At 46.0% G+C, this 21,564-nt stretch overlaps 1 protein-coding gene across 2 annotated transcripts in view; it reads right to left on the reverse strand.

The window, feature by feature from the left end:
• IGFN1 (immunoglobulin like and fibronectin type III domain containing 1) overlaps positions 1-21,564 on the reverse strand; it is a 41,462-nt gene that overhangs the window by 6,687 nt on the left and 13,211 nt on the right. For both annotated transcript variants that reach the window (XM_052815664.1, XM_052815663.1), the window contains 15 exons: positions 21,090-21,229; positions 20,739-20,838; positions 19,805-19,852; positions 19,207-19,252; positions 18,254-18,428; positions 17,526-17,639; positions 16,325-16,496; positions 15,425-15,697; positions 7,182-14,075; positions 5,225-5,349; positions 4,277-4,418; positions 3,475-3,771; positions 2,545-2,844; positions 1,439-1,612; positions 413-541 (listed from right to left, as the gene is read on the reverse strand). In XM_052815664.1, coding sequence (XP_052671624.1) covers positions 413-541; positions 1,439-1,612; positions 2,545-2,844; positions 3,475-3,771; positions 4,277-4,418; positions 5,225-5,349; positions 7,182-14,075; positions 15,425-15,697; positions 16,325-16,496; positions 17,526-17,639; positions 18,254-18,428; positions 19,207-19,252; positions 19,805-19,852; positions 20,739-20,838; positions 21,090-21,229 — 9,129 coding nt within the window. The remainder of the gene's footprint in view (positions 1-412; positions 542-1,438; positions 1,613-2,544; positions 2,845-3,474; positions 3,772-4,276; positions 4,419-5,224; positions 5,350-7,181; positions 14,076-15,424; positions 15,698-16,324; positions 16,497-17,525; positions 17,640-18,253; positions 18,429-19,206; positions 19,253-19,804; positions 19,853-20,738; positions 20,839-21,089; positions 21,230-21,564) is intronic.

The raw sequence follows: 21,564 nt of genomic DNA on the forward strand, positions 1-21,564 counted from the left end.
ATTCCCCAACATTCTTGAAGTGCACTGGATATCCAGCCTGCTGTCTTGCCTCCACCTTGTCCTAGTTCTTCAAAGCTGGATCCAGGTGCCTGCTCCCACCAGCCATGCAGTACAATCATCTGCAACACCCCCGAATGGCCTGCAACCCATCCTGAATACTTCTCCACACTGCACATAACTCCCACACGGGGACTCTGCCACATCTTGACTTAGACATCACACAGGAAATCTTTCCATTCCTTCCTCATGCTGATAGTGGATTCTCAGCCATGAAACATTCCCCAATTATTTGATCTTTGTCTTCACATACTTTTACAAAACATTTAAAAACATCACCTCTCCACTAACATCGCCAGTCTACTTTCAGCTTTACGTATCCCCAAGCCAGAAGGATAGGGGGCAGCGCACTTACTCATGGAATCCCGCGCAAAGACAGGCTGTGATGGTTCACTGGCATCTCCTATGCCGGCAGCATTGACAGCTGCCACACGAAATTCATACTGCAGACCTTTCTTGAGATTGGTCATTTTCAGCTTCTTGTCTGCAGAAAGAAAAGGAGCGTGTTGGCTCAGGTGAACTCTTCCCCAAGCAGGAAATGCTGAGACAACTATGCTGTTCTTTACTCCATGTAGAATTGTGGACTGAATAATTCTCAAGATCCATGTATAAATGCTGTCACTGATTCCCCTGCCCTTCCCTATCCAAGTGCATGTGTACTTCTGGGACGTGTTCATTGCATTCCCTTTCAAATCAAACAGCACTTGAGAGCTATTAAGTTAGAGAAAGGATAAATACTGCTTTTCCTCATGGGATAATCCTAAAGTCTTCTATACCAGGTAAGAAGTCCTAGTTTGCACCCGACAGATAATGCTAGCTATAGTCAAAACACATTTTGGAGCTCATACACATCACTTGGGTTTCTTTATATTCCTTGCATTTATAAATTCCTGTCTGCCAAGTTCCTACTGTGAGGACTAAGGACAGTAGTTCTGCATGTGAAGTGCAGACTTTAGTTCCAGAAATTGAAGATAGCAGTTTATCTATAGAGGAGCTACGTCCCAGGATGCAGCAGTGACCTTCTCTGCACTCTTCTCCAGCCATATGGTTGCACACAGTCTAGAAAAGATCATAATCCTCCTCCCAGGCATTCAGCTGTATATAAACCCAAGACCTGGCTTTGCTATGGCACAGCTGTGAAACCTTAGTTGTAAGAAAAATGTAGTTGTGAGAAAACATATACACTAGAGCTGTGAAAGATAAGAAGATAAAACTTCAGACCAGGGTAATACGGTTGTGATGGGGACAGTGAGCAGCTCACGAATTCAAGAGGAAAAACACTGATAGGAAAAGGTATAAGATCCTAAGCAGCCCCTGAACCCAGCTGACCTTTTTGCCATTTTCAAGTCTTCCAGTCTGCTCCAGGATTTAAGCTACTTACCTGCTATAGGCACATTGTTGACTGCCAGCCAGGTCATGGTACCCTTCTTGCGTTTTTGAACGATATATCCCACAATTCGGGAACTGCCAGTTTTACGAGGTGCTTTCCAGCATATTGTGATGGTGTCTCTGCTGGCACTGACAATCTCAGGAGGATCTGGGGCACCAGGTGAAGCTAGAAAGAGATTAGTGTTTCATTATTAGCAGGTATATTTTAACTGCAAGATAAGAAAGCGTTCTGTGTCATTTCTTCTTCCAGTTTCCCTGAGGTATTCATATGGATGTGTTTTGAAAACCTGACTGAGACCGGAAGCTGTGTATCCTGTTCTCCACACAAAGAGGATCCAGCATGCACCTCTGTTCCTGAATTTTGTTTTCATGAATGACCTGCTGTCATCACAACTGACAATTCCACTGTCAGCCTACGGAGTGAGGCATGTCATTCTTACATGGTAGGAAAAGTCAGCATTATTCTTACTTTTAATGACAGAAACTGGAAACGGAATGGATTTCCTTAGCCCTCTGCTAAAGTGTTCAAAATACAGGGCTTCTCATAATCATGAGAAGGAGAATGTAGAAAGAAGAAAATTAGAAACAGAATAGAGCATTGCTTTCTTGTTAATACTACATTCATGGTCATGGCAAAACTGTTCTAGTATTTAAACTCATTGAAGGACAAAGAATAGAATTAGCTGTTTGGAAATCAGGGGAATGAGGTGGTCATGCTGAAAAATGCTGCAAATACGGAGACACTCCTTTGCCTATGGAGTTAATAAAAGGCCTCACATGTTCCCTTTGTAGCCACACCAGGAAAAATTTCCTCTGATCTTGATGCATATTGCATTTCCCCCTATGAAACTTGCTTTCCAATTCAGAATGGACCATGACTGAGAATGTAATGCCATCTCACTCAGCATCACCAAAGCCTGCAATAAACTTCTAGTCTTGATGTGCAATCTCCACAGAATCATGTGAAGACTTCACAGCCATGATTCAAGTTTAGATCTGTAGCAGTATCCAAAATGCAGTGAGTTTTCTTTGATGTCAGCTTTGATAATGAATTTCCCAGATGGTTGTCGAACACAGTTATGAAAAGTTCTTCCTTACCTTTACCGACAGCCTTCACTTCATCTGATTCCAGTGCGTCACTAGTTCCCTCGGCATTCACAGCTCTCACCCTGAAGTAGTAGCTCGTGTCTTGTTCCACTTTGGTAGTAGTGAAGGTAGTACAGCTCCTGGGGGTTTCTCCCAAAGTCACCCAGTCGTTCTTGCCTACCTGCTGTCTCTCAACAATGTAGCGTTGCACTGGTTTGCCCCCATCATCCTTCGGAGGCTTCCACTGAATGGTGATGTCGTTTGCAGAGCTTTCTACAATTTTGATGGGTCCTGCAGGTGGCTGTGGCTTGTCTGAAAAGATGAACACAGAGAGAATGCAAATTGACTCCAGACCCAGACGTGCTCCTGGGTTTGGAGCAGGCACTCTCTCTTGCTCACCAGCTGGGAGACTCAGTTTCTGATGGAATACATGCATACATGCAGAATGAGGGCTGGACACTTGAATTGCCTCTTCAAAACTTCCACTCTTCTAACTTTTGATAAGGGGGGCAGGGGGAAAACCCAGCCCTTGCTCCATGGGCTAATTGTTCTCATAAGCTCTGCACCAATTCAGCTTGCTTATAAGGAAGAACACCATTTCTGGTCTTCCAAAAGAGCACAGACATTTATGGTAGGGCTGAATTTGGCCTTGATAATCTATTTTAGATTTGACTGTTGCACATAGTCCCATCTCCCACAGTCACCCAACATGCAAAACTCAGCTGCTGAGGCTGTGCAAAACCGAACTAGATTTGTGTCACCTTGTACTAAAGGGCAAGAAACATGTCAGCAATCTTTGCTTGTACCCTGATTTAGTGGAAAATTACAGTCTTGTTCATCTTGGAATACCCAGTAGCTCCAAATAAGATTGTCACCAGTGTTAATGGGTTCCCTGCCTAACCTTTATAATGAAAGCCACAGTGGATGTTATGGGGCTCTTACCTACTACCACAAGCTTTAAGTTGATCTCCAGGACCCCACTGTCATTCTTCAGCCTGACTTGGTAATCCCCACAGTCCTTTCTCTCACTGCTGGAGATGGACAGCATGGTAAAGGTCTCTGTTTTATCAACACGAATCCTTGCGTCATCTACTAGCTCCATTCTGTCCTTTAGCCATGTTGCTCTGATTGGCAGCCGGCCCTCAAAAGGGATCTTGATCTTTACTTTCTGCCCTGCCTTGGCCACAGTAGGAACACTTGTTAAGTTTTTGAGGAGAACTTTGTCAACCTGTGGAGGATCTAAGCAGGTGATACAAGGCCATTAAAAACTGCAATTCAAAGAGGGTAAGGCTCACCTTGGAGGGAAAGGCTTCCCTTATGATGTTGCCAATAATGCTTAGAAGCTCACAACATTTGGACCTTCACCTTTAGTTGCATGCTCAGTGCTTCACATACATACACATACTTTGCTACAGGATAATTATCACGAAGAATACTATCCTTTTCACTGGAGCAAATTTTTCATAGGCAATACACTAAACACAAGAATGAAGAATCTGGTCTGATAAAGTGTTATGTGCACCCCAAAAATCTTTGGGTTAATAATAGAAGCTATTCAGGAAGGCTCCCTAGTTAAAATAGTACAGACAAAATGCACCAATCTGTACAAAAACTGTCTCCCATTTACATTGTAATTCTTTATAATAAAGTTGTCTCAATAACCAACTATAGGTCCTGAGAAAATGTATTACATTTAGAGCACATCAAAGTGAGCCTGCTGAATTGGTAGTTTGAATAGACTCACCTTCAACAAAAATTGAAGCTTCAGTTTTTATATCTCCACCTTCAAACCTGTATTTCCCAGCGTGAATATCTTCTACTTTGTTAATAATTAGTTTGTGGACTAGACCTTCCTTTTCAAAAAGGATTCCATCCATGTTTGTTAACTACAAGGTAGAGCACAGAGACACATTCTTAAAAAAAAAAAAAAGAAACAAAAAGGGCAATCCAAACTTAAACTGGACAGACAAAAATTTGGAATGTAATTGAAAAGACTTATGAATGATATGCATGTTTAATTACAATAATATTCTGAGATTACTCATCTGGTAACACTGCATATAAGCATTATCAACATACTCCCCACAAAGACTTGATACAAAGTCCACTAAAAGAAATTTTAGTAAAATCTCCAAGCTCTCTATTCTTAATGACAAAATCCTTGACCCATGCTCAAGTATGACACCTCAGAACTCCTACATACAGTATCATCTGGATCCCACAAGTGGAATTACTCTACAGTGTTGTTTTGGAACATAGAATATGATGTCTATGCTTGACCTTAAGCACTACTTCGAAAGAGCACTCTTCGTGTTATGCCTGCCTGAAGATCCCTTGGAAGATCTTTTCCCTCGCTTTTTGCATATTTCTCTCATTCACCAAGGAAAAGAAAAAGGACTGCATTGCAAGGAAGAGATCCACACCATCTCCACCCATGAAAAAGAATGGAAAACACAAAGCCTCCTGCTGTCAGCAAGAATGGAAATGTCTTGTAGCAGGAAGGGGGAGAAATCTTGCTGGGTTTCTATCAAGAATTTTATTATCAACAGGCTCCTGCAGAATCCTTCCAGTGCCATGCTCAGACTACAGTAAGTCTGGCAGAGGAAGAGACACCCTGGCACAACACTTAAGGAGTAAAGCCAGAGAGCAGAGCCTTGCTAACCAAAGAAACCAGTAGCTAGAGGACACCTACCTTTAATCCATCTTTAAACCAGGTTCCTGTCACTTCATGTTTACTGACAGTGCAAGACAGCTCAGCTGGTTCCCCTTTCAGGACTCTGACATCAAGTAAATGTTTGTTGACATAACAGCGTGGTGCTGAACATTCAGAAAAGAAAGTGTTGAAAAGATGCTAACTCTGTGTTACACTGACAGAGAGAAATATATAAATGAAAATGCACGTGCATGTGAGGAGAAAAGAGAGCTTTTTAAAAAATATATACTGTAGCCATGACAGGTTTTGTACCACAACACTGTGGGCCAGCTTGTGTAAACTCGTTGCACTGAAGGGACGTGCCAGCTGGCCTGCATACAATATAGTCCTAACATCAACCTAATGGGCAATGGATTCATCACAAATCACATTATCCATCTACAGATTTGCTATTTTAAGTCTGTGCTAATTGTCTTGGCTCCCTCTACAGCCAGCAGGAAAAAATAGGCTACTCCAGGATATGGATATACTACTTCATCATTCTTTTCCTCTGCATTGACCAGATACAGGCTGCCCAACCACTTCACCCTAAAGAGCCCCAAGGCACACTGTTCTCCACCCCCTGTATTCCTCTTTCCCTTCCCAAGTTCTTCTCCATTAACATCCTCATCCCCTCTCTAATAAACACCCCACCTCCTTCCTCATTAACTCCAATTTTGTTTTTACTTCCTTATTTATAGCTATGTTTTGTTTGCCTTGATAATTTCTAAGTTGTCAGCAATTCTATTAGGTGAATATTCCCCTTTGGTTATACATTTCTACAGTTTTCACATTATCATCTTGCTAGTGTAGCCACTGGTCTTAGTCAAATGGCTGCATACACATTTGTCCTGGTTTCAGCTGGAATAAAGTTAATTTTCTTCTTATCAGCTGGTACAGTGCTGTGTTTTGGATTTAGGATGAGAATAATGTTGATAACACACTGATGTTTTAGTATAAACACTGGTTAGCAACAACTAAGTCAAGGACTTTTCTAGCTTTTCATACTGCCCTGCCAGCAGAGGCTGGGAGTGCATAAGAAACTGGGAGGGGACACAGCAAGGACAGCTGACCCAAACAAGCCAAAGGGGTATTCCATACCATATTACGTCATGCCCAATATATAAACTGGGGGAGTTGGCAGGTGGGCACCATGGCTCAGGGACTGGCTGGGCATCGGTCAGCGGGTGGTGAGCAATTGTATTGTGCAACACCTGTTCTGTGTATACTATTATTAGTAGTAATATTCTTTTCCCTTCTTTTTCTGTCCTGTTAAACTGTCTTTATCTCAAGCCACAAGTTTTACTTCTTTCCCACCCTGATTCTTTCCCCCAGCATTCAGGGAATGGGGGGGAGTGAGTGAGCAGCTGCGTGGTGCTTAATTGCCAGCTGGGGTTAAACCAGGACAACATTACTCTCCTTTTACTATATGCAACACCTTATTATTTCTGATGTTACGAGAGAAAAGAGCTCTTTATATTAGGGCCAATGTGCATATTAATCCAATATAAGCAGGCATAGATTTGTTCCCAGAACTTTGAAAACCACAGATCTTTGCACTAGATGTTAGAACAAATAAAGTGAAACAATAAGTTTTAAATTGGAACAATATCACAGAAACATGGCCACATTCCTTGCAACTATATGTGAACTAGCATGTTTGTGAACTGAAGTCTGTTCCATGTGGATCTGAATCATTTATTTGAATGAACAGATACCTGGTTTAGATAATTTAAACAAAGATTATTTAGACTTTTAAGGCAGTTGGATCTGAGCAAATTGTATAAGGTCAAACAGAAAATCAGTGGTAGAATTAGGAACGGCTTGCAGTATAATCAAATTTCTACATATAGCTACATTTGTCTAAACCGTAAGATTCAATTTCACTCCAGGATTAGGAACATGAGTATCAAAATGCAAAGAGCAGCAATACAGAAGTCATCAATTAAACACGTACCTTTCAGATCATCTAGGCAATAACGTCTTCTTTTTCCCATACTTTCTGTATTCTTCAAGAAATCATTTGCTTTAATATCAAGGCTGGGTTCCTGTTTTCTCTGGTTTATTGAAGGAGGTCCACCATAAAGATCTGACATCTGACCATAATCCAATGAACCTTGACCAAAACCACCTGAATTCCTCCCATCAACAGATCTGTTATGGGATTTACTCCCTGCCCCTCCAAAGGCAGAATTTTTGCCATAAAGGGAGCCTAAGTGTCCTAAATCTCTGCCCTCACTCCTGGCATCTCTTTGGCCTGAAAGTGAATCTCTGTCATCAGGTGAACCTTTGTTCCCTGATGCTCTGAATTCACTAGCAGTGCCCTTTCCAGTTTTACCTCCCATAGATTTGCCAGAATGTGAATCCAACCCATATTCACCACCTCGTCCAACACGAGCACCTACCACACCTTCTTTACCAGGGACAGAATGTAACTCCCTTTCATCACCTCCCAACCTGCCAACACCACCCACACCAGCCCTGGCTCCAGCTAAGCCACTGTCCTTGCCATAGGGAGACCCAGCTCCCCGTATTGCAGAGCCACTGACACCACCACGTTCTGAGGAAAAGCCATTGCTTGCTGCTCCTCCTTGAGCTCTGCTCAGCAAAGCATCCCTGCCATGGCGAGATCCCATTACTTCTTCACCTCCAAAAGGAAAATGAGCAGCTCCTGCCACAGCCCCAGGTGAGACACCGTCCCTTCCATATGGAGACCCAGACCTACCAAAACCAGCTCCACCACTACCAGCTCCAGCTCCCATTCCCAATGGAAGACCATCTTTTCCATAAGGAGAACCAATTCCCCGTGCACCAGCTACACCAGAACCACCAACACCTACTCCAGCAGCCCCAGCTGGGAGACCATCCTTCCCATAGGGAGACCCAATTCCCCCTGCACCAGCTACACCAGCACCGCCAATGCCAGCCTCAGCTGGGAGACCATCCTTTCCATAGGGAGACCCAACTCCCCCTGCACCAACTACACCAGCGCCAGCTGGGAGATAATCCTTTCCATAGGGAGACCCAACTACCCCTGCAGCAGCTACAGCAGCACCACCAATGCCAGCCCCAGCTGGGAGACCATCCTTTCCATAAGGATACCCAACTCCCCCTGCACCAGCTACACCACTCCCAGCAGGGAGACCATCCTTTCCATAGGGAGACCCAACTCCCCCTGCACCAGCTATACTACCAAGACCTGCTCCAGCTAGGAGAGCATCCTTTCCATAAGGATACCCAACTCCCCCTACACCCGCTACACCACCGACACCAGCACTAGCTTGGAGACCATCCTTTCCATATGGCGACCCAACTCCCCCTGCACCAGCAACACCAGTGCCAGCCCCAGCTGGGAGACCATCTTTTCCATAGGGAGACCCAACTCCCCCTGCACCAGCTACACCAGCGCCAGCCCCAGCTGGGAGACCATCTTTTCCATAGGGAGACCCAACTCCCCCTGCAACAGCTACACCAGCGCCAGCTGGGAGATGATCCTTTCCATAGGGAGACCCAACTCCTCCTACACCAGCACCACCAGTGCCAGCTCCAGCTGGGAGACCATCCTTTCCGTAGGGAGACCAAACTCCCCCTGCACCACCTACGCCAGTACCACCAGCCCCAGCCCCAGCCCCAGCTGAGAGGCCCTCCTTTCCATAGGGAGACCCAATTCCCCCTGCACCATCTACACCAGCACCACCAGCCCCAGCCCCAGCCCCAGCTGAGAGGCCCTCCTTTCCATAGGGAGACCCAATTCCCCCTGCACCATCTACACCAGCACCACCAATGCCAGCCCCAGCTGGGAGACCATCCTTTCCATAGGGAGACCCAATTCCCCCTGCACCATCTACACCAGCACCACCAATGCCAGCCCCAGCTGGGAGACCATCCTTTCCATAGGGAGACCCAACTCCCCCTGCACCAGCAACACCAACACCACCAATGCCAGCCCCAGCTGGGAGACCATCAGCTACAACAGCGCCCGCTGGGAGACCATCCTTTCCGTAGGGAGACCCAACTCCCCCTGCACCAGCATGACCAATGCCAGCCCCAACTGGGAGTCCATCCTTTCCATACAGAGACCCAACTCCCCCTACACCAGTAACACCACCACCACCAACACCAGCCCCAGCTGGGAGACCATCCTTTCCATAGGGAGACCCAACTCCCCCAGCACCACCAATGCCAGCCCCAGCGTGGACACCATCCTTTCCATAGGGAGACCCAACTCCCCCTGCACCAGCAACACCAGCACCGCCAATGCCAGGCCCAGCTGGGAGACCATCCTTTCCATAGGGAGACCCAACTCCCCCTGCACCAGCAACACCAGCAACACCAACACCAGCCCCAGCTGGGAGACCATCCTTTCCACAGGGAGACCCAACTCCCCCTGCACCAGCAACACCAGCACCACCAATGCCAGCCCCAGCTGGGAGACCATCCTTTCCATAGGGAGACCCAACTCCCCCTACACCAGCACCACCTACACCAGTAGCACCAGGCGCAGCCCCAGCTGGGAGACGATCCTTTCCATAGGGAGACGCAAATCCCCCTGCACCAGCTGCATCAGCTACAACAGCGCCAGCTGGGACACCATCCTTTCCATAGGGAGACCCAACTCCCCCTGCACCAGCATGACCAATGCCAGCCCCAGCTGGGAGTCCATCCTTTCCATACAGAGACCCAACTCCCCCTACACCACCAATGCCAGCCCCAGCTGGGAGACCATCCTTTCCATAGGGAGACCCAACTCCCCCTGCACCAGCTACACCAGCACCGCCAATGCCAGCCCCAGCGGGGAGACCATCCTTTCCATAGGGAGACCCAACTCCCCCTGCACCAGCTACACCAGCACCACCAATGCCAGCCCCAGCTGGGAGACCATCCTTTCCATAGGGAGACCCAACTCCCCCTGCACCAGCAACACCAGCACCACCCATGTCAGCCCGAGCTGGGAGACCATCCTTTCCATACAGAGACCCAACTCCCCCTACACCAGCTACACCAGCACCGCCAATGCCAGCCCCAGCTGGGAGACCATCCTTTCCATACAGAGACCCAACTCCTCCTACACCAGCAACACCAGCACCACCAACACCAGCCCCAGCGGGGAGACCATCCTTTCCATAGGGAGACCCAACTCCCCCTGCACCAGCTACACCAGCACCGCCAATGCCAGCCCCAGCTGGGAGACCATCCTTTCCATAGGGAGACCCAAGTCCCCCTACACCAGCAACACCAGCACCACCAACACCAGCCCCAGCTGGGAGACCATCCTTTCCATAGGGAGACCCAACTCCCCCTGCACCAGCTACACCAGCACCACCAACACCAGCCCCAGCGGGGAGACCATCCTTTCCATAGGGAGACCCAACTCCCCCTACACCAGCTACACCAGCACCGCCAATGCCAGCCCCAGCTGGGAGACCATCTTTTCCATAGGGAGACCCAACTCCCCCTGCACCAGCTACACCAGCACCACCAACACCAGCCCCAGCAGGGAGACCATCCTTTCCATAGGGAGACCCAACTCCCCCTGCACCAGCTACACCAGCACCGCCAATGCCAGCCCCAGCTGGGAGACCATCCTTTCCATAGGGAGACCCAACTCCCCCTACACCAGCAACACCAGCACCACCAACACCAGCCCCAGCTGGGAGACCATCCTTTCCATAGGGAGACCCAACTCCCCCTGCACCAGCTACACCAGCACCGCCAATGCCAGCCCCAGCGGGGAGACCATCCTTTCCATAGGGAGACCCAACTCCCCCTGCACCAGCAACACCAGCACCGCCAATGCCAGCCCCAGCTGGGAGACCATCCTTTCCATAGGGAGACCCAATTCCCCCTACACCACCAACACCAGCACCACCAACACCAGCCCCAGCTGGGAGACCATGCTTTCCATAGGGAGACCCAACTCCCCCTGCACCAACAACACCAGCACCGCCAATGCCAGCCCCAGCGGGGAGACCATCCTTTCCATAGGGAGACCCAACTCCCCCTGCACCAGCTACACCAGCACCGCCAATGCCAGCCCCAGCTGGGAGACCATCCTTTCCATAGGGAGACCCAACTCCTCCTGCACCAGCTACACCAGCACCACCAATGCCAACCCCAGCTGGGAGACCATCCTTTCCATAGGGAGACCTAACTCCCCCTACACCAGCTACTCCAGCCCCAGCGGGGAGACCATCCTTTCCATAGGGAGACCCAACTCCCACTGCACAAGCTACTCCAGCCCCAGCTGGGAGACCATCCTTTCCATAGGGAGACCCAATTCCCCCTGCACCAGCTACACCAGCACCACCAATGCCAACCCCAGCTGGGAGACCATCCTTTCCATAGGGAGACCTAACTCCCCCTACACCAGCTACTCCAGCCCCAGCTGGGAGACCATCCTTTCCATAGGGAGACTCAAATGCTACTGCACCACATACACCTGGACCAGCCCCAGCTGGAACACCATCCTTTCCATATGGAGACCCAAAACCCCCTTCACCAGCAGCACCACCAGCAACGCCTGCCCCAGCTGGAAGACCATCCTTTCCATCTGGAGATCCAACTTCCCATGCACCACCTACACCAGCACCAATGCCTGCTTGAGCTGGAAGACCATCTTTTCCATAGGGAGATCCAATACCTCCAAAACGTGCTACACCACCACCACCGACACGTGCACCAGTTGGAACACTATCCTTTCCATACGGATGCCGAAAAGCCCCTGCACCAGCACCACCAATGTCTGTTCCAGCTGGGAGACCATCTTTGCCATAGGGACACCCAACTCCCCCTGCACCAGCTACACCAGCACCACCAATGCCAGCCCCAGCTGGGAGACCATCCTTTCCATAGGGAGACCCAACTCCCCCTGCACCAGCAACACCAGCAACACCAGCACCGCCAATGCCAGCCCCAGCTGGGAGACCATCCTTTCCATAGGGAGACCCAACTCCCCCTGCACCAGCAACACCAGCACCGCCAATGCCAGCCCCAGCTGGGAGACCATCCTTTCCATAGGGAGACCCAACTCCCCCTGCACCAGCTACACCAGCACCGCCAATGCCAGCCCCAGCTGGGAGACCATCCTTTCCATACAGAGACCCAACTCCCCCTGCACCAGCTACACCAGCACCGCCAATGCCAGCCCCAGCTGGGAGACCATCCTTTCCATAGGGAGACCCAACTCCCCCTGCACCAGCTACACCAGCACCACCAATGCCAGCCCCAGCTGGGAGACCATCCTTTCCATACAGAGACCCAACTCCCCCTGCACCAGCTACACCAGCACCGCCAATGCCAGCCCCAGCTGGGAGACCATCCTTTCCATAAGGAGACCCAACTCCCCCTGCACCAGCTACACCAGCACCACCAATGCCAGCCCCAGCTGGGAGACCATCCTTTCCATAGGGAGACCCAACTCCCCCTGCACCAGCAACACCAGCACCACCAATGCCAGCCCCAGCGGGGAGACCATCCTTTCCATAGGGAGACCCAACTCCCCCTGCACCAGCAACACCAGCAACACCAATGCCAGCCCCAGCTGGGAGACCATCTTTTCCATAGGGAAACCCAACTCCCCCTACACCAGCACCACCCATGCCAGCCCTAGCTGGGAGACCATCCTTTCCATAAGGAGACCCAACTCCCCCTGCACCACCTACGTAAGCACCACCAATGCCAGCCCCAGCTGGGAGACCATCCTTTCCATACACAGACCCAACTCCCACTGCACCAGCTATGCCAGCACCACCAATGACAGCCCCAGCGGGGAGACCATCCTTTCCATACGGAGACCCAACAGCCCCTGCACCAGCTACAGCAGCACTGCCAATAGTTGCTCCAACTGTCCCACCATCTGGACCATACAGAGCCTCCATTTCCCCTATAGAACTGCCACCTGCACCAGATATAGCCCCATGTCCAGCTAGAAGAAGCCCTGGGCTATAGAGCCTGTCAGACCTTCCTTCCTGCCTTAAATGACTGCTGGCATGAAGTGTCGGGCCATCCTTGCCGTAGGGGGTCCCTATTCGTCCTTCTCTGTTTATATTTGCTCCATTCCTATCAAGTACAGTGGGCAGACCATCCTTGCCATAGGCGGACTTCATTCCTCCTGCAATCTCAGTACCTGCAGCATTTTTTCTAGCTCCAGTCCCTGGACTAGTCCTACTTAACAGGTCACCCTTACCACCCTTACCATCTCCCACTCCCGTTGAATCAGGATCGAGTCTGTTTAACACAGAACTTCCATCAGTAGCACCTAATCTCCCAACACCTCCAAAGCCAGCTCTGTACCTACTATCACCTAATTTACCATCCTTGCCATGCTGAGAGCTCACTCCTTCTCCATTATCCATGTCAATGTTAACAGCATCCACCATACCATCATCTCTGCCATCCGCAGAATACCATTCACCTGTTCCTCCTAATTCATCACCAGTATCTGCTCTGCCTGTCATAGAATCCTTGCCACGGAAAGGCCTTAATCCAGTTTTGCCTCCTAAGCCTTTTAATCCAAAGTTACTACCATCATTTGTCATTGAGTCTCCACCTAGGTCTGCTCCAGAAAACTGCCCAAACCCCATCCTTCCATTTCTGTGGGGTCCGTGTAGCCCATCTTTTCCCAAAAATCTATGGTTTTCATCAACATCAGTGGAGTGTCCTTCACTGCCAATTTGACCATTTCTATACCAGCCATCTTTTTCCACGTCAGTGTCCATAAGATGATCTTCATCACCAACATATTCTCTGCGTCGAAGTTTCTTAGCCCTGTCTTTATCTGGCAATGTTTCTTTCAGCCACTCAGATTTCTGTCTTTCACCTCCTTCACCCTGTCTCCTCTTTCCTTTGGCATCTGTATTGAAGATGAATTGTTTGATTGGAGGAGATATAATTTACAGGAAAAGAGAGAGAAAAAAAAAGGACAGACAATCAATAGGTCATGTACTGCATCAACAACCAAAGAAAATGTGTTAGCATTTGTTATAATTTCATTCTAGGACACAGAAACATAATATATTTAAATAAATTTAAATTCAGTTCAAATCCTAATTTTTTCAGTATCACATTCAGACATAATTTTACATTTCTTGGTTAAAAAGACAATTATTTTTAGTGGAAATATGCTTGTTAAAACAAACAAACAAACAAAAAAAGCAGAACCAAGACAAATTTCCAGCATGACTGGTCTAATTTGAGGGACTTAGATTGTATCTGGAACTCATTAGCTCCTTCTGCCTTCTCCCTCCAGCCCTGGAGGCGTTAGAGAATATCCCATGCACAGAGCGGTCATCAGTTCCCACCCTTGAATTAGGATCTCACTGGTACTGAGGCAGCTTGCACATCTGGCATCCTGGCATTTTAGAGATGGCCAACCTGAAGACTAAAGATTCCAGTTCTGTGAATAGCTTTGTATTAATCTCAAATTCAGGCTTTTCTGAGAGCAGGTCACTCACTGTTTTGATTTCCCGGCTAGATATCATTTCTGTAGAGCATTAACAGCTCAATGAAATCACTGGGCAGTTTTTTGTATGTCATACTCAATCTGCACTGTTTCTGAAAGGTCATCAAAAAAGCCTTTATGAAAGAGACCACCTTTTGCTGCAGCAGGATCTCAAAAGAAACCAAAGCAACTACCTTTCAGAAGCAAAAAAATATGAGCCAGCTAACTATTAATCTGCTTGCACTGAAAGGAGTGTTTCCCATCTTCCCAGCTTCCTTTGAGCTTCTTCTAACACGTTTAACCTCTAATTTGGAAAGAAAAATACTATCTAGCAAGATAGTATTGAATAGTATTGTGTGGTGGTGCATATTGGTAGAATAGAATTGATAGTATTGAAAGCTCCTTGATGCCCTGTATGCTGTACTGTGTTTACACAGTGACAGCTTCATCAAATACCCAGGCTGACATATGGAGCACTTTTCAATAACTGATAGAGAACATGCTACTTCATAGTAGCTGTAGAGTAAATTAGCCAATAGGATTTGTCAGGGCTAATAAAAAGTGAAAAATTTGTCTCATCTGAAGAGGAAAGAGGGTCTAACCTAGACCTTCATTTTTCTAAATATAATTTAGGAACTAGAGGCTCCACAATTCATTTCTCAGAATAGAATCATCTCAATGAGCAATCAGGCAGTGAGAGGAATATTATTTTGTTAACACATCTCAAGCCAACACTGTGGGAATAATACAGTGTCACTTACGCTCTACAATAAGCCAGGCATTTGAGGAGCAGAGTCCAGTGTCGAGGGTGTACATGCCATTGTCAGAGGGCACAACATTTTTGATAATCAGCTGGTGGGTCAGACCATCAGGTGTTACAGAGATCTGGTGCTTCTCACTTCCCTCAAGGAGGTGGGTTTTGTGTAGCCACACAGCATCATAACAGGGTGTGCGTAGGATACAATCAAAGACAGCATCTTCTTCCTCAGGACAACGCACATCACTGAGTGGCTGCTGAAATCTCACAGGGATGGCTGCAATGGAAAAATAAAAGCTATAGAAAGGAAACAGAGAGCTATTTCTGTCTTCCAAGAAAAACTTTTTGCAGCTAAAGGAAGACAGACAGACAGGAACTTGCCATGCATGTGAGCATTGGTTTAAGCAGAAAAATGTTAAAATTGAGATGTGCTCCTGTGCCCAATTCTACAGGACAAAAAAGCAGAAAAGTAGATTTTTGTGTTTATTATCTTCTGAGACAGTTATACCACACATCACTGATGTGGTGATAATTTGTAGTCAATGTATTTCAGCAGCATGATACTTGTATCGAGTTGGTGGTTATTATTCTGAGCTTACAAAAGGAAACTATAGCATGGGGTAAGTTAAGGAATTTGCTCACTGTCATCCAGAAGCCAGAGCCAAACTGGTACTTGAACCTAATCCTTTGCACTACAAATGCAACACCCGTATCCCATAATCACTCTCCTGCTCTTTTTCACCTGTGTCATATGAGGAGCCCTTTTTTGGCAACACAAAAACAGTCTTCTGTAGTTATCAGTTTTCACTCCTGAGCTTTGCATATGGTCCTAGATAAAATTTTCCAGCAAAAAATAATTTCTTGTTACAGTTGCACATCACATACATGTAACTCAATTCCTTACATTCAGCGTCCAGTTCAGTTGAGAAAACAGGTACGTCCTCCACTCTGACTTGATACACGCCTGCATCTTCTGGCTGCACATCGTTGACAATGAAGCTATACCTTTTTCCAATTCGCCTCAGGCAGTGCTTTCTATATTCATCCCCTGTTCCATATCTGAGCCTCTCACCATCCTAGAAAGAAAAATGTAGTCTTAAAGGCAATGCACAGCTAGTGCAAGGCATTTCAAACAAATCAGGCCAAATTTGTGCTATGACCACCTTATTCATATAAATGATTAACAACAGAGAAGTCTATGCTCTATTACTACTTACAGCGGACAGCTCTAAGTGGACCAGGCTCATTGCTTATGTAACACACAGGCAATAATATTTGCAGTAAGTAAGTCCTGCACAGAACAGAGCATCAGACTCCCAAACTAGGCAAAACAATAGTACTTTGCTAGCTTACATAAGGTTTTGAAACTTAACTAATACACAGTTACTGTAACTTTGAAGACAAAGTAGTTTCTTTGCTTAGATTTTAGCATCCTCACAGATGGACAAGCAGGCGAGGTCACCACTTTCCTATCTGTAACACACTGGGGTTACCTTCTCCGCGTTGTGGCTGCATAGACTTCATGTCATGCATTTGATTCAGAAGTTCATAGAGTTAGTCTGACCTCCTCTTTAATCAATTCCGATTTCCTCTGTATTAAAGCCACTAACCACAGTTTGACTGAAATGTATCTTCCAGAAAAACATCCACAGCACTTATCACCTGGGGTTCACATCAGACTAACTACACAACTAGACAGGATGTTTCACTTCCTTGAGATCTTCTTTCACAGCAGTGAGTTATAATGGAATAACACATGTGAAAAGGTGAATAAAATCTTTTTTCTTCTTATATGAGACTGCAGAATTTCTGCTGCCTGAAAGACACTGTTAGAATTTCCTCTTACCAGAAGAGTTCTTGAAGTCAAAAGGACGTCAGTAACTGACTGTTTCCCCTGTACTTGGATCTACAAATCCCAAGTGATATTCACCACCAAAGACTACCTGGACCCCCACACCATGTAACCCAACCGATCAAGGATTCTGCAATGGACAGACAACTTTAAGAAGTATATTTTCTTTCAGCCACTGCTCAGCGGATCAAGCATTTTATGTAGAAGACTTCAGTGGCTACTATGAGCTGGTCAACTCATCTCCCCCCCTCACCTTAAGCAGATAAACTTTGCTGTTATGATTTTTCAGGTCCATCACCAGACTGAATGTAGCTTTTCCATCCTTGTTGACTTTGATGTGTTCAAAGTTTCTGATACTGTGTAGTAACTGCAAAGAAAGATAAAAGAATCTAGTAAATGATAAGGCTGCCATGACAGAAGTTCTTAAGCTGTTGAACTAATGTGAAATCTACTTTTTGTCTGCATAGAAAAGAGCTACCTCTAACTTCATGTGTATAGGAGAAGCATCTGTAAGCTTCCACAGTTTCCTCCTGTAGGCAAATTATATTTTACATGCTACCTCCTGGTCATTCACACACTACACAACCACTATTCGTGCAGGTTTCTACATGCCCTTGTATGTGAAGGCCAATTTTGACTCTCAGGCATATAACTTTTCTATTTGCGGTCCAAATTCTCATCAGAGGCAACTGAATACAGATTTTAGCCATGTAGTTTAATAAAATTATTGAACGTATTATCCTATGGTCAGTATCTCCTAAAATTTATGAATTGAACTTCAAAAAAGTCAATAGCATTTTCATCTGCATGAGTATAGAAGTAGGATTTCTTTTAAAACATTATCATAAATCATTCTGTCATACAATAACATTTTCATCTAGAAAGAAATTTAGGAAGGTTTAGCCTGTTTTCAGAAGCTACTGAGGAACTATAGAACTCTGCAGTTGTTTGTTAAAAATCAGAGCTTTCAGTTTATTTTACCTCTCCTTGTTCACTTTCTGTGTCCTTCCTCATCTCCTGCAGCTTTCTCAGCATCCCACGGAAGTCAACAATTCCATATTTCATACAGATTTTCTCATAATCTCTCCTATCTGCATGCAGCAACAGTTGCCAGACTGCTTCTTTGTCCAAGGGTTTTGGTTTTGGTGCTGGGGCCCTTAGAACCAGGGGGGGAAAAAAAATCTAGACATTTTGACAGACAACAAGATGTCTTGTTTTTCTATACTTAATCCCCTTTCACCTCTCTCTCCATCATTTCTGTAGTTCACTTGGCCCTGTAGACAAGAAAGAATGGGACTCTTCCAGAACAGGTTTTCTGCTTCTGTACTACAAATTAAATGCTGCCAGGGAACAGTCTTGCCCTGGGCCATATAGGGCAAGACTGTAATGCAGTTGTCCACACTGTTAAACTATCAGCAGAGTCACTGGCACATTCTGGCCCAGGCCAGCTTGCACTCTCCCAAGTAATTTCTCAGCACAGTTCGGGATTTTGCACAGGCCAGAGATCATTCCCAACAGGCAATCTTTGGAGGTTCCCACCTGGGGAGTGAAGGGATTTCAGCAATGTGCACAGGGCAGTCTGTGCTGTTGGTCTGGGAGACAGGGCTCAGTCCCTGATTAGTTAGAAAGATCATTACATAACTTGTCACTTAGCCAGGAAGTTACTTGTGAGCTAAAAACAGGAAAGCAGAGAAACACATCTTTTAAGTCAAAATCTTGTGGTGCAAAGGAACATACACCTCAAAATGAGGTTGGTACCTTGTGTTTATCTTAGCCTCACAGACAGTGTCAAATTGTTCTGTTATGTCTCTCCATATTTTGTCTCACAACAACTTTGGAAACAAGAAGTGTTGCCATGAAGATCTATGAAGCTGTCCCCTATCATCAAGAAACATCTAGGAAGTGTAACAATGGCCTTCATTATAGAGGCTTACCGCTTTCTCAGCAGCTTCCTGAAGTCCTGAAGCTTCTTCTTTAACTCTATTAAAGGATGGAGGAAACAACAAACATTCAGACACTCAACACTGTCAAATATATCCCCAAAAAGAAGATAATGAAAAATAGCCACTGACAACAGGCCATTCTACTATGCTGTTTACCTCTGGTGATGTTTTCACACTTTATAAAAAAACTGCCATGAAACTTTGAGCCAGTTTTCTTTGCCATACTCACGTCCTTTGAGTGCCGTTAAAGTTCATCGCTTCCTTGGGGGATTTCCTCTCTTTCTAGAGAGGACGCTCTAGAAACCCACTGTTTTCCAGCCATGTTAACATGTTTGATCCAGCTGTATTTGACATCACAAAATCCTTTCCCAGCACTAATGATTCCAGAATCATTAATTAGAACAGCTCAAAGCCATATCTAAGATCAACACTTTACCCAAAGGTAAATAGCAAGCAGAAAGAGACAACAGAGTATTAGCGATTCATCAACCCTTCTCTTACTTTATTCTTTACAAGTTTGTGGTAGACAGATGAGTATATGCCCTCCCTCCCCACCCCAAAAAAGAAAATATATCTAACTCTAACTTACCATCAGCAGGGTGAACAGGAACATATCTCGCTTTCCTCTTAAAGCCAACTGATAGTTTATAAGAGAAAACAGAGGAAAAACAAGCCGTAAGATGAACAAGATAACAGTCAGACTAACACCAGTAAACCAATGAACTATAAAATAAAACCTCTGTATCTGTTACCAATGCAAGAGGAAATCCTAATTTGGATTTCCTTATCAATCTGACATTGACTCCCAGTAATCTCCATCTATAAATGCAATATTTCTATTGCAATTGACTCTGTGCTTACTGGATACTCTACACAGTGGAGGAGACGGTTTCTGCCCTATGAATCTTTTGGTTTAAGCAATGGTAGGAAATAGTAACATCTTGTTTTAGAGATGGGGAGCCAAGGTACAAAGATTATCTGGCCAAATGCAGATAGTTGCCTTCTGAACTTACTTTACAGGCACACAGGTGAAATGGATGCTTCCAACATAGTCCACCTCCTGCTCGAGTAGGTTCCAAGAATATATTACCCAGTTATATTTTACCCACAAAGTGCCCATTTCTCTCCACTGACTATAAAGGGAAGCAGGGGACTAGGTCAGGTAGACACCATAGATGTCTGAAGTGAAGTGGGATGGATCCCTCCCAAAAGACTGATTTGTTCAACATTATAAAGAAAGGATTGAGCCAATTCAACACCAACACTAAATCCAGAACATCTGATTATGGTCCGGTGCAGTGACCACTATACCACTTTCTTCTCCCTTGCCTTAAAGCTCATAGTGTCATGGAGTCACCAAAGTGGGGGGAGTCACAGAAGACCTTCAGTCCTCAGTGAGTGGAAAAATAGACCTTCACACCAAGGATACTTAGACAATGCTCTGGGCATCCACCCCCAGAGGACAGAAGAGCCAACTACTTGGGACCACAGGACCTTTGGAACACAGAACTGGTCAATCCTACCTTGTATGATCCTGAGGCCAGCAGAGCATGCAGCTTCCCCATATTCATTCACAGCAAAGCAACGATACAAATCGCTGTCATCTGTAGTGAGTTTGTTTATCTTAAAAAGAAGAACACAGTAAGAGCTCACAGCGATGTGCTATGGTTCAGTTCACACACCTTCAGCTTCTAATAAACCAGCTACTCAATGACATCTCAGATCTTTCTTCTGTTCCCAGAATGACCCTAAAAAGCTTTGTGTTTTAGATCCAGATTTCAGAACTGGTGACATCTAAATCAGCCCACTGCAGGTTTTTCCTTTCCATTGCTCTCTCTGTTCCATGAGTCCTGTCTGAAATATTTGGTCTTTACCTGCAGAATGAATTCATTTGTAACATTATTGAAGAATGTTTCATATTTGGCAGGATCATCCATTCCTCCTTGCATACGTGTCCATTTCACGTCAGGGGTTGGGACACCTTTGACCACAGCTCTGAAAATGGCATTTTTACCTTTGAAAAGAGGCAAGAAATCAGTTATTTAAGACAGGCTTGAACATGAGGACACTCATGCCAGGCCCCTTATGTTATCAATAGAGTGAACCCCAGAGTGAGCCATCTCTGTTGTTTTAGGCAGAAACATTCTTTGAAAACAATTACATCTTTTTGTTTTCTCTGTAAAAGATGCCTAAATTACCAGTTTAAGTTGCATTAAATGCCCAAATTACTGCAAGACATCTGCCATAATTTCCACTCTAACTCACTGGCTTTCAAAGAGATTACTTGAAAACTAACTTTAAAATTCACCACTGACACATATGGTCTCTGCCTGTGTTTTTATTGCACAG

Source organism: Harpia harpyja, chromosome 19, assembly GCF_026419915.1.
Source record: "Harpia harpyja isolate bHarHar1 chromosome 19, bHarHar1 primary haplotype, whole genome shotgun sequence".
NCBI lineage: Eukaryota > Metazoa > Chordata > Aves > Accipitriformes > Accipitridae > Harpia > Harpia harpyja.